This window comes from Phoca vitulina, unplaced genomic scaffold (genome assembly GCF_004348235.1).
Source record: "Phoca vitulina isolate PV1807 unplaced genomic scaffold, GSC_HSeal_1.0 scaffold40, whole genome shotgun sequence".
NCBI lineage: Eukaryota > Metazoa > Chordata > Mammalia > Carnivora > Phocidae > Phoca > Phoca vitulina.
This window is the reverse complement of record NW_022589743.1, coordinates 5166110-5180283: the sequence shown is the minus strand read 5'-3', so window position 1 is coordinate 5180283 and position 14174 is coordinate 5166110. Positions and strand designations below refer to the sequence as shown.

At 38.8% G+C, this 14174-nt stretch overlaps 1 protein-coding gene across 5 annotated transcripts in view; it reads left to right on the top strand.

Annotated features, from left to right (window-relative positions):
* The window catches only part of MBTD1 (mbt domain containing 1), a 65813-nt gene extending 52054 nt beyond the window's left edge, over positions 1-13759 (top strand). For all 5 annotated transcript variants that reach the window (XM_032428407.1, XM_032428410.1, XM_032428409.1 and 2 more), the window contains exons 15-17: positions 154-388; positions 887-964; positions 10060-13759. In XM_032428407.1, the coding sequence (XP_032284298.1) occupies positions 154-388; positions 887-964; positions 10060-10178 (432 nt within the window). In that variant the 3' untranslated portion in view covers positions 10179-13759. The remainder of the gene's footprint in view (positions 1-153; positions 389-886; positions 965-10059) is intronic.
* The last annotated feature ends 415 nt before the right edge of the window (positions 13760-14174 follow it).

The window sequence follows — 14174 nt, the reverse complement described above, 5'->3', positions numbered from 1 at the left end:
TAAAGAATTGTTTGTGATTTTTTTTTTTTTGGTTTAAATTAGGTTATTTGGTTACATTGCTTCTTTTTTTTTTTTTTTTTTTCCTTTCTCGGTGATAGTGGACTCATGCCTTCTTCTTTTCACCAGTGGTAATGTTTTGCTTCTCTATGTCAGGATGTTCCAAATCACGGATTTCGTGTAGGAATGAAATTAGAAGCAGTAGATCTCATGGAGCCACGGTTAATATGTGTAGCCACAGTAACTCGAATTATTCATCGTCTCTTGAGGATACATTTTGACGGATGGGAAGAAGAGTATGATCAGTGGGTAGACTGTGAGTCCCCTGACCTCTATCCTGTAGGGTGGTGTCAGTTAACTGGATATCAGCTACAGCCTCCGGCATCACAGTGTAAGTTGGTATACAGAAAAGGTGTCCTTTTGTAAAAATCAGCAATTCTCCAGAGGACTGTTTCACATAAGTCATCTTGTGAGCTCACAGGACAAGAATATACCTTTGTCTGATTGGTTGCCAGGTAAGATCTTAAGACTCAACAACACTATCACAGACTCAGACCATGAGTACCACAGCAGTGTGAACCCAGTAGTCAGTTACATAATAACTAGGCAGAAACACCACAGTAAGAGCACCGTCCAAATGCAACTAGACTTGTTTTAATGAGTTTGAAATGATAGGCTAAAATATATTTGTATATAATAAGTGCTTATTGAATAAATAGTGGAATCTGTCTGGTATCATGGGTTTTACAGGAACAAGCACCCTTATTTTCAAAGCATCATGTACTTTTATAAGCATAATGGTCTTGGTAAATATAATTCATCTAAGGTGTATCTAGAGTCGTGTGCTCACAATGTTTATCTGGTACCAATTTTCCCTTTTATTTTTCAGCGTCAAGAGAAAGCCAATCAGGTTCATCAAAACAGAAGAAAAAGGCTAAGTCCCAGCAATACAAAGGACATAAGAAAAGTGGGTCACCACATGGTGTTTATATACATTTCCTAAGTTGTTAACCAATTGGGGTCACAGTATTCTTGCACAGAAACTAATACCCCTTGTGAGAGCCAATGACTGTGCAGTATGTATTTTGCTTAAAGGTGCAGTATACCATAAAAGGCAAGCCTTCTCAATAAGGAGAAACACTTACATGTTAGTGGACAGGACAAATGATCGCCATAATATTGTAAAACATGTATGGTAAAGAACAGAGTACAAATAGTTCTTGAAATAATAGGTAAACCTACTGAAAATTAATTCTTTTTTAAATCTTTTTTATAAAACTTTAAAAAGGGAAGTACTTGATATTTACAACAGACTTAGAGCTTAAGAAACCCATCCTTCTTATAAACCAAAACTCTCTTTCTAGGATGATATTTATAAGAAATTCAAGTTGATGGCTAACAAAGTCAAGCTTAAAAATTTTTTTCTAAATATCCTTTCTATACTCTTTTTTAACCTTACAATGAATGGTTATTGGCATTAATAGCCAAAATAATATAGGATATATTGATAGCTCTATTTTGATTCTTTTAAAATCTTTTCCCCCCCCACATAGGAAGCCACAGGTTTTTCTCTTCATGACACTTGTGGAATATTTCATTCTGAGATAAGATTATTTTTATATAAAGATACTTTTAAAAGTAAAAAGTACATTTGAGGGTTAAAACTAAAACAGATTGTTCCAGCTGACTTGCCATATGTTTAAATAAGTGTTAATCTGTCTCATTACCAACCAAGAGACTGAAGCACCATGAAGAATCAAATATATCCTTACTTTCTGATTACAGTCCTTTGTTCATAGTTTTTTTTCCCACTGGGGGACTAAAAACTTCTACCAACCCCTGCCGTGGTGCTCTCGTGTCCTCCCAGCATGAAACCACGTCAGCCTCAACACTGATAACCTCCAGGCCTTTCTTTCACCCTCTCTTTTATATCAGAGGCGTAGGCCTCCCGTTTGTCCAGAGTTCTTTTGCCCACTAGCTGCTTGCCAGGTTTGATACTCACCTGAAAGAACTTTAGAGAACATTGCCAAACAGGCAGCTCAAAGCAATCCCCATGTCGCTGGAAATGAGGAGGAAGAATCCCCATGACGGCTTTGTCAGTGGACTCACCATAGCACACGTGATCACTAAGCTTTCTGTGAGGTTGGAGAGCACAAGCTGCGTTAGCCTGTCTTTTCACTTTCTATTGGACAAGACCGAGGTTCAGAATTTTCTTTCCAAGGTGTTGAATTAAGAACATTGATTACTCCATGACGTATTTTTTAGAAATAATTTCTGAGCATTGAGTACACAATTCACATGCCTCCCTCAATGTGACTTTTGTGGGTTTATTTCCAGCTTAAGGGGTTTAACGATTTTGAATTAATGGGCCAGGGACATGGGAAGAAGTACGAAACTAATGAGGTGATAATATCCATGTGCCAGTTTTTAGTGACGTTTAATAGTACCGCATTTCTGGATTAGCTGGGAAAATGAGTTTAGCTGTAAATTTATCATGTTCTTTAACTGTAACGTTGTAATAGCTCTTACTATTATGGCATCATCTCATGCCTTTAAATTGTCCTTTGGACATAGGAAGGAAAAGGACTATGAGCCCACAGTCCCTTATTAGAAACCGTTGGGACCAGATGTGTTTTGGGATTCAGAACTTTCCGGATTTTAGAAAAGAAGTATAGTAGGTGTGGCATATACTATGTAACACCCCTTGCAGACTCCACGTTTTCTGAAGCAAAGTATATGTAAATGTTTGTATTAAATGGGCCAAATTAAGATTATAAATAGTATCACCAAGTGAGATCTGGTTTTGTTGCCAAAGTTTTACAGGAAAACTGTGAATTTTGGAATTGAGGTTAAGGAATTGTAGTGCTGTGTGAGTGAAGAAGCAGCCGTCTTCATTGTAACTCCCCGTGCCTTTTACTGTTTCTGTATTGCTCATCACATAGTTCATGAGACATTTTTCCTGCAAGACTTGACTTGCCCAAATAAGAAGGAATTTCTTATAAACCTGATTGATCCATTGCATGCAGTATCATTAGCAGATCAGCCACAAACTCTTTTAAGTTTGCCTACAGATTATTATATTTGGCTCAATGGTTTTTTCATCTTCTAGCTCTTCGGTCTTTTTGTACCCAAAATCATCCATTGGTGTGTTCTTTGGTAGTGTTGTTTTTTTGTTTGGTTGCTTTGTGGTTTTTCTTTTTAACAGAAATAGTTCATTGGCTTCATTGTTCTAGCTTGTTTTGCAAAGATCTGTGTTCATGCTATAAAGGGATAACTATTAACGAGTGCTTTTGAGTAATGATAATGTTCTGCCAAGAGGATCAGATAGACAGTTGTACGCGTGTGGTCTGTCCAGTCTGAAAAGCCTTATTTTTTTCGAGGTTTCTGGAGCAGGAAACCCAGCACACTAATTTCTGAACCATCTTCAGGGGCTATTAGAAGTAGTAGAGAGTTGGAGATCCTCCTTGGATTTTTACCTCTGAGTGTGTCGTACATTAGGAAAAGTCTAAATGATTTGCTGCACGTGATTTGGGTTTGTCGGTTGAGCGTTGTATGTGTACTCACTACTAGCTTAGTCTCCAGACCATTTTACATAGGAATACTGTCGGACTTAGATTTATCTTTTAGTCCTGATTTCATGAAGCATAATTTCTGATTGCTCTTGCCTTGGTCATTTGTATAGTCTGGAAGAAAACAGATATAATTTATAGTCCCAGAGATATGTAAGTATCCTTCAGCTTTCAACTGACTAATGCAGTATGTTGGTTCAGTATTTGCAAAGTTTAGAGTACTTTTTGCTGGTGAAGGCATCATATAAGTCTTTGAAGGCTTATGTTTACCTATGAAACTATAACCAAAATGTGTTTCAAAAGAAATTAGATTGCTTAAGTACTTGCAGGCAACAAGCTTTAAATTTTAGAAATGCTTTTCAGAGTAAGAATTTTAAGTGTTTTCTAAAAGACTGGATTGTAAACCAAAAGGTAGGGGAGCACATTTCATATCAGTAAAATCCTGCCACCCAGATAATACATTTATTTGGCTGTTTGATTCTCCCCAAAGCCAATGTTTGGCCTAATATGGGCGGTGAAATGCTACCCTACAAGGAGGGTTTTAAAACCTTCTCTCTCGGGCGCCTGGGTGGCTCAGGTGGTTAAGTGACTGCTTTCGGCTCAGGTCATGATCCCGGAGTCCTGGGATCAAGTCCCACATTGGGCTCCCGGCTCAGCGGGGAGCCTGCTTCTCCCTCCGACCCTCTTCCCTCTCATGCTGTTTCTCTCTCTCTCTCTCTCTCTCTCAAATTAAATAAATAAATTAAATATTTTTTTTAAATTTCTTTAAAAATAAATAAATAAATAAAATCTTCTCTCTCTTCCATTGGATTTTCAACCCCCCTCACGGTAAAATTTTCTTGAAGGAAGTTAGCCAGCTATCCTCCACACTAAATGTTCTAGTAGTTCATTTTGCTTTGTTGTATTTTATTTCATTTTATTTTTTTTAAGATTTTATTTTTAAGTAATCTCTACACCCCATGTGGGGCTCCAACTCACAGCACCGAGATCAAGAGTTGTATGCTCCACTGATTGGACCAGCCAGGTGCCCCGCTTTGTTGTATTTTAAATTGATTTAAGAGTCAGGAACCAGGATTACCAGGCTCTCAAGAGACCAGAAATAATCTCCCCTATCATTCACCTGGAACATACACCCCCACACGTACACACACTCACACTCCTTGTTTTCAGAAATACAGACCTTGCATAGTTGGTTCTCTTTTCAGAGTATCCTATGCAACACAGTCTTTCCTAGTTATAATGCACTTTTCTTACCACACATGTAAGTAAAAGCTTACTTTAGTTTGACTTGATATTTAGAGAGGAAGATGCCAATTGGGAAGAAGCCTGTCAGTTTGTCGAGCCTGCCCATGACAGGTGGGGTGCGGAGGAGCTTCTCTGGTGACGAAGAGTTGACTCCTCCTCCATATCGAACCCTTCCAGCACAGACAGCCCCGGAGGCCTTCCCACCTCCCAGCACTAGCCGAGAGTTCAGGCCCAGCCTCAAAACAGGTAATAGTCACATCAGCACCTCACGTACTACAGGGGGTGAAAGTCTGGGCAGGGCGGTGGGAGACGAAGCATGGTCCGGCATGACAGATGCTGACTCATTAAAGTTTTCTTTTTCTTTCAACTAAAAACTTCATCTTCACTAGTCCTAGGTAGTCACTTCACTAAGCTGAATCATCAGGGAGGGAGTTTTATTTTCTTTTAAACCGCTTCTGAGCCTCACATTAGGGTAAAGCTCATCATTTCAGTTGATGGAATTGTGAGACAATTTGTACTGTTTCATGGTTTCATTAAAATAGTTGAACATTTTCCATCGCAGAATTCCATGTGGTTTGACCTGGGGGAGAAATACACCATTGGGGATCAGCCTGATTAATCAGACCCAAAGATGAGGCTTTGCTCATAGCATTCCACAGTGTCTCTCACTCACTAGGAAGGATGTGTTTTGCGTTCCTATGGAATTTAGGTTGTGGTAACACTGTTACCACCATTGTAGTTGAATAACATGAACTTGGAGATAAATACTTGTATAATTTTGGTGTTGAATTTGAGTAAAATTCATTCCCATAACTTCATGTTTCTGAAGTGACATTTAATTTGAATTTAATTGGTTTGGCCAAGCTAGTAGGTTGTAAGGAAAACTGCAAAAGGTTTTGCCTTTTGTAATTGCTGAGAGCAAACGTATTATCCTAGAGTATCAGAAAGGCTTCGCTTGCATGTGATGAACCTCAGACATGAGTACGGAGAGACAGGTTCGCAGCCAGAGTCCTACAGGCCTCGGCGTGTGTTCTGCTGTTATCCTAGCTATTGCTTTTCAACTCGGTGGTTTTATTTAATCGGTAGTCTTCACAATGCCTTTTGTGTGTTGAAAACCCTGATGGGGACTTAATACCTAGCTCTGTTTTCTTCTTCTTTCTCTGTTTGATAATGTCTTTATACCTGAAGTTTTTTGGGGGTTTGGTTTTTGTGGGGGTTTTTTGGCTGGTTTTTTTGGGGGGGTGCCTTTTAAGATATGTTCGTTAGCTTTTGCCTCCCTACCGGTGTATTAGGTTATCTTCATCCTCCCTAGTCCATCTCTGTGTAGATGACTCTGATATCCTTATATCTAGAGGAATTACTGTGCCTTTTTTGTATAAAAAATAGGTTAGGACTGCAAATCTAAGTTTATCTGCTCTTTAGTGGAAAAACGTTCAAAGTCTAAAGAACATTTCAATTTCTTTTCTTGTCTCTTTGACTTTGTTTTTGTACTTGTTATTTATGACATAGTCTTCTTTAATCTAAGTTATTAACTATAGATATTGTGAGCTCTGAATATGTTTGAATTTTTATTGGATTTTAGGTGTTTTCTTTAAGCATTGGACTAATTTAGAAGGTGTGTGTGTTGTGTTCTGTGAGAGGTTACGGATTCATGTAAAATAGAACTTCTAGGATTGGCAAAACCCAAGAACTCAGAGTAGACGCATGGGACGGAAACCAGGGGGTCTCCTGCGTGACACACGATCTCCACCGGAGTCTGCAGTGTCTTCTCAGCTGGGGGCACATCTCGTGGGATGTGGTGTGATCTTACTCTGCTGTAATGGTGTGAGGACTGCATTCCTGTCTTAACTGCCTAAAAGCTGCAGTTTGATTAGCCACTGAGAATTTATTTATGGACTTACCCAGCTAGGAAAATATGATTTCCATTAGTTTAACCCCCGGAAATGTTACTGATTAGTCCACAGAGTGACTTCCTTTTAAAAACGGAGCTCAGAAAATGCACTTGCATGGAAGTTGACATTCGGCCACAGGGTCTGTTTGATTTCATCCATCATTCATTAACGTGAAGATACCAGACAGGCTTTATTTTAGATTCCATGAAAACAGTGAAACTTTGCATGGAAGCATTCCACATCTGAGTGAACGTTTCACCTTTATCTTGAGTTACTTTTTTTTAAGCACATTGTTTCCATATTTTAAGATGCGTAGAAGCATAATCCAGAAATTTGTTGTTAATAGTAAATGCAAATAGTTTCAGAACTGTTTAGAATCTCAACTTACCTTTCTTACATTTCAAAAAACAAAACAAAACAACATCGGTTTGAATGGAACATGTTTGGTCTTGAAGCACGGGAGTTCTTTTCTCATTCATGTAGCCATCTGACCATCCTATAACAAGATACTGTTTCAACCAACCTTTTATCGTGGGTACTGCACCTTTAATGAAACTTAAGGTTTTTCTTTTCCATGTTTTATTTTCACGGTATTGTTCAAATGTCCTAACAATTAATGTGTGTTGGTTAGATTTGAAGGATAACTATTATATACTTGATACTCACACTCCATAAAAGCATTTTTAATTATATTAAGTAATTTTTTTAGAAAGAAAAGAACTGCACAGTCTTGTTTGCTTTGACTTTCAACAGTCTGATTCGTGTTTGTTTTGCTATTAATACAGGCATAGTGTGTTCGCTTTTCTGTCTTTGGGCTATGAAGTTTTTTAACACCATTACCAAAACAAGTACCAAAGTAAAATGAAATGAATTGACATCTCTCAAAAGATTATTCTGTATATTATTAAATAAGATGTCAAAGACCACTATTTTTTTTTAAGATTTTTTTTTTTTAAGTACTCACTACACCCAACGTGGGGCTTGAACTCACAACCCTAAGATCAAGAGTCGCATGCTCTGCAGACTGAGCCAGCCAGGTGCACCAAAGACCACTATTTTTGGAACTAATCTTTTGTAACTAAGATCAGGACAGAAAATATTTTTCTATGACTGTACTATTTGACTTTAAAAGCGTAACCATTCTAGGGCGCCTGGGTGGCTCAGTCGTTAAGCATCTGCCTTCGGCTCGGGTCATGATCCTGGGGTCCTGGGATCGAGTCCCGCATTGGGCTCCCTGCTCAGCGGGGAGCCTGCTTCTCGCTCTGTCCCTCCCCTTGTGTGTGCATGTGCATGCACACTCACTCTCTCGAAAAATAAATAAATAAATAAAACCTTTAAAAACAAAAGTGTAACCATTTTAATATTGTTCCACATGGTGACACTGTCTAGTTAGTGCTTCATGAAAACTTAGTTGGCTTCCTATTCATCTTAAATACACTGAGTCCTGATTCTTCCCATAAATTGACCTTTTTTTCTATATAAGCAGTTCCCAATTTACATTCCATATATGTGCACATCCTCTCTTTCCGATTGTAATGAAAAGTTCCATAATGGAAGAAACAAAAAGTTTGCACTTTTTGTTTGGAGCTGGTGCCTGCAGGAAGCGGACCGGTCCCCTCAGGGAGGAGTAGCACCCCGGCAGGAGTGGGAGTCACATGTTGCACGTGCACGTTGGTGGCAGGCACCATGGCAGAGGGAGGCTCGGGCTGCCCGGCTACAGAGCGTAGCAGCCGGGGAGTTCCCACTGATCACAGCCCCCGGAGATTGCTGGCGTCCTGTTGCCAAGTCTCCCTGCTTTCCTGGGTCTTAGGTGAAGTCTCTTGTTTCAGAATATTCCGTCAAATTCAAAAGAACCATTGGACGCAGGCGAGGGAGTGGGAAGGACACAGTTTGTGACCTCTGATGTGACACATCTGTGTGCTGACGGAATTGGAGAAGAAAACTAGCACTGCTCACCATGGGATTAGATCCCAGTCAGTATTACTGTTAGCATACAAGATCACCCATCCTTTTCTATTATTTGGAATTTGACCAGCTCAATTTTGGTTAAACGGTAACATCTTAAGAAACCTGGACACATCTCTGAGAGGTTGGTAGTTACTAAGACTAGTTTTTAGCACCTCGCTGAGATCATTTTTATTTAAAAAGTAGGGAAATATAAAGAGATAGGAAAATCTTAGAATTAAACAGCCTAAAGTTTTTGCCCAAGACCACTGCTGGGCCCAGCAAAGAAAAAATTTTTCTTTCTCTTCATCCTTGCCCATGCTTAGGAAGAGCCCTCCCTCCTGTCCCTAAGGATTCTGACTAGCACAACTTCAGTGGCTGTCAAGAAATCTAACCCCACTGAAAATATTAGAAACTGAAAAACAGTTGTCCACAGAAATAAAGACCCACTGGACCTGTTTATAAATGGAGGACTGTCTGTACTGTTGGTTGGTTTTCATTAAAAAGGAAGTCATCAGGGGTGCCTGGCTGGCTCAGTCGGTGGAGCATGCGATTCTTAAGCTCAGGGTCCTGAGTTCAAGCCCCCTGTGGGGCGTGGAGCCTACTTAAAATTAAAAAAAAAATTTTTTTTTTTTTTAAATAAAAGAAGTCCTCAGGTAAGGACTTCCCCGGTACTGCTGTCCGGTGTTGCCCCTGGCAATGTTGGCTGTTTTGCACCAGTGATTTTCACATTGCCGACGTCAGTAGTTTTATTTTACCTAAAATGATAACTCAAGTTTTCCATGATTTTAGTTTAACATAGGTGTTTATCTAATATCAGATTTATCATTTGTTTTTACAAATATGTAAATTTTGTATATACATAATACCCATCTTTCATAGATGATAGAATACTTTGTATTATTTATAGTACTATTTTAAGATTATCAGATTTATATCTTTTTTCTACAGGGAATCTTCTTAATAAAGGTACTCCTTGGAAATAGTAAGATTATATCGAAGTCCTGTTTATTGTGTTGTTACTTATTTTAAATATTATAGTTCAGAATCGTGTGAGAAATAGGTCATTGTTACATAGACCTTGACATAAAAGTGAATACTATAAGAAAAATTCTAATTATTCTTGCCAAATTAGTGCTCACCATTACCTTGACCATTTCATTGAAGATGTCCATCGTGCAGTGTCCAGCATGCAGGATCTTACTGTTCTTTATGGAACTTTCCTTACCTGCTGATATACTTTGAAAATTAAAATGAACTAAATGTTCATACTTCAGGGGGTTAATTTTTAAGAGTTACTGAAGACATGAAGAAGTCTTCCTAGTAAAGTTGGTGGAACCTGAAGGTTGAAAGTAATCTGAATACTCCAGAAAGGCTTAATAACAGCCCATACATTTATCTCTTTCATGCAGTGACGACATTGCAGCTGAAGGAGGAGTTGATAGACGGAGAGGATTATAATTTCCTCCAAGGAGCATCTGATCAGGAAAGCAATGGCTCTGCCAGCTTCTACATCAAACAAGAGCCCTGAGAGGGCGCTGCAGTGGAGGGCGGGACTGGTTTATAATCACTCGAGCTGTACAGCGGGGCTCTTCTACTGGGACATTTTGCTAAACATAGAAAATTTCAGTTCCAGATTTTTCAGGTGGGTGGGGAAACTATTTTAGTCGTGGGGGGAAATTTTTCAATTTATAAAGATGGACAATTTTTGTGTTGTATTTGAAGCTTTTGAAAGAATTTTGTAATATTTTCCAAGTTTGGATTTATGTGCATTGTTAACAACTGAAATTCTAACTTTTTGGTAAGATTAAAGTTTAGGTAGCAGGATTGAAGGAAATGATTTAAGAAGGATATAGTTGTAAATGCAAATGAACTGTCATTACAAATGAACCTTTTTGGTACCTGTTGGGAGATTTTGGGATTTTAGAAGTTAGGCCAGTCACATCTCCAGCTTCCTTTGCTGCAGAAATATGCAACTGAACCCCTCCCCCCTCGTGGAGGGTTCACCACCACAAAGATCATGGAAGGGGTAATTAATTCTGCTTGTTGGCATTTTATTGCAGCCCATTTTAAATGTTTGTACAGAAATGTTTTTCATTCTGTGAAAATTTATTTGGAGTTCTATATGAAACTGGAAGAACTCTGGATAATTTTATATGTTCTCTTTTAATTAAAAAATGATTAAAATTATCCTAACACTAAAGTGTTAAACTGGAATGGTTGACAAGATAAACAGGATTTCAGTCTACACGTTGAGGGGTTGGGGAAAATGCAATATTGTCCTTCGTTCATTTTCTTTTCCTTACTAGAAGATACCCCACGAGAGGGATTCTGATGAGTTCCCTGCCATTTCCCTCCATCTGTTAGATAATACTTAGTCTAACCACACCCCAAAACAGATGTTCTTCTGTATTACCAGTAGAATCAAATCAAAAGTTGTTTAAAGCCAAAAATCAGTTTAGAATTCAAAATCATTCCAGCTCTGCTTTTAACTATCCTGGATTTGTTTAAAAAAAAAAAAACTAATTTGAAAGAGAATTTAATTTTCTTAAAATTCCATATATATAAATATATATATATATATAGTATGAATTGTCTTTTAATTGTATTCAAAATTAATTTTAACAGTAATAACTGATTTGGACCATTTCAAACATTCCCTACTTTAAAATTCACATGGCTTCCTTTAAAAAAAGGATACAAGGGTAAATTGGTGAAAGGTTTGCTCTCTGCATTCTAACTTTCTGAGTTGTGACTGAATGAGAGAGCTCTAGCGTTTACCAGTGAGGTTCATAAACTAAACTCTCAGGAATTAATTGCATCTGTTCTAGAAGTGCTTCTGGGTCTTAGCCTGGCCTCTTCAGAGTGGTAACATTGGCCATCTCCTCTGGAATATAGGTAGGGCTAATTAGAAATTAATCAAAATGATTAACCTCTAAAGTCCTTCAGCCTATGGAATGCTTTAAAAAAAAAAAATGGTAATGGAAAGCCCCAGGAGACCACTTTAGGTAAGATTTTTGTTTGAATTTTAAAATGCATAGAACATTAAAAACCAGCAATTTATTTTCTAAAATATTGCTCTACTTTGGGGAATAATAGCATTGGTAATACACACAGGTTTACCTCATTCTATGCAAGAGGGGTTAATAACATAAGGTTTTGTAGTTGCTACTGGAAGTAAAATTTGTTACTTTATAGTGTAAGAATGTATGGAATCGCATGTCAACATTTCTTAATACTGACTCTTTAGGGGCATAAATGCAGATCATATCAACGCCAGGTTGATTCTCATGTGTCAAATATATGTGAATTCAGCTGTTAAATTACTGGATATTTATCTTAAACAACCTTACTGAGAGGGACCTACTGTAAATGTGACATCCTCACACTTCCCAAATCTTTAACTTTTAAGAATCTTCCCGTAAGCGAAAAGCCTAGAAGACTTTCACAGCAGGGCTTACCACGGTCTTCATTCTCAGGCTCTGGTTCCATGACAGGAGCTGCAGGGCGTGCTTGGCCATACCTGGGGCTTAGGGGCCCTGTGGGGAACTGAGTAAACCAGGAAGGATTTGATTTGGAGCCTGGTAATTAGTTCTGTGCACAATGTTCATTTGTAGCCAGGTCTTAGAAGCTTCCAGTCACACAGCAAAACCAGGCTCTGAGCGTTTTCGAATGTCCCACCTGTTCGTGTGAAGTATTTCTCGTCTTGATCCCATGCCCAACAGTTAAAGGTTGGCAAGGACTTCCTACGGTCTAAACAGTCTGAAGCCCTCCTCGTTGTTCAGGCTCTTAACTCCTGCTGCTGATGAACAGAAAAGTTAGTGCAGAGGAGATTTATGTCTTAGCCATAACTCCAGTTGCCCCATTCTCTTTTACGGTTCAAACTGTACTGCTGACCTTGGGTTTGTTTTCATTTTTTTCCTGTTAGGATTATTTGGGGATTTTTGGTAGTTTAAACTCTTTAACCTTTTCCTTGCTGTGTATGAGGAAAGCTAAAGCTGTTATCAACTTCTTATTCTACGGATACTAACACGGGTTTTCAGTGTTTGTTTGTTTTTATTATATTAATTTTGCGTGATGTGAATACCCTCTCCCATCAATACTTGTATTATGGTGCTATATATTTGGTAATGATCCTTTACTATTGGGAAGGGATTTTAAAAATACTGTGATGAAACTGGGTTGCTTCCTTTGATTTTCATATTTTAAATAAAGCCACAGTCATTTATACAAAAGAAAAGCATCTGTCCCTGGGCAAATCTTTTGAGGACAGAGGTCAAAGTAAACTGCATAAGGTTTTTACATCATTTCTGTATGTATTTGATATATAGATCAATATCTGTACAAATTTAATCTTTTATTTTCTTGGTAACTTGTGATCACTGAGAAAGTATTTGAGACTTTCTCATGAAGTGTATATAATGGCGTGAGAAATTCCTTCAGAGAAACTTATGTTCCTTTCATTTTTACCAAACTGCAAATTTTCAGCATGGATGTGAAAAGCATTAAAATTATAACTTTGTGTACAAGATGAAAATAATTCACTAAATTTGCCCTTTTTTACACAAAATAAAACGTTAAAGTTAAGTTGTATTGGAGCGATTCTTTAATACGCTTTGGTCTTTGAGGGGTTTCCTTTTTTATTCAGATATTGGACGCCTTCTATAAGCAATCACAAGCCCCCGAGAAAGCCAGGTGGGTTCCTTCCTCACAGGACCTGTGACCTGAGGGAAAAGCAGGCCCGTTCGCTACTGGCTGACGAAGAGGAACCGCGGAGGGGCCCCAGGCCCCAGGGATGGCGTGGACATGGCTGCGTCTGAGCCAAGATCTCACAGACAGGTAAATGGCCAAGCCACAGCACAGGCAGCGGGGAGTGCGGGCCACGGGTGGGGAGAGTCCTTCCTGTAGCTACAACGTGGGGTTTCAGGGTTAGCGTGCTTGCTGGGGGACTGTTTTTTTAAGCTCCATTAACCTCAATAGCAGACAAAATTCATAGGATGTAAATAAATGATCCCAGCTGCCTCTTGCTGTTTCCGTGAAGAGGAAATGCAAGATACCCCCTTTATCAACAACTAAGTCCTTAGTAAATTTTTCAACTTTCACTGAAAAAAGTTTGTAGAGGGGCGCCTGGATGGCTCAGTCGTTAAGCATCCGCCTTTGACTCAGGTCATGATCCCGGGGTCCTGGGATATCGGGCTCCCTGCTCGGCGGGAAGCCTGCTTCTCCCTCTCCCACTCCCCCTGCTTGTGTTCCCTCTCTCGCTGTGTCTCTCTGTCAAATAAAGTAAAATCTTAAAAAAAAAAAAAAAAAAAGTTTGTAGAGAATTTTATGGATGTAAGATAACAGATGGGTTGGGTCTTCTGGGGTTAATTTCATCATCACACTTTAGAAAAATATAACACACTGCAAGAAAAAAAGCCGAACCTAATTTCTGCCCTGCTTTCTACCTTACATGGCTTGAACGGTTGCCTGGTACGTGGGAATTCCCAGCTTGGCTCTCATTTACAGTCCTATGAGCTTTGAGATA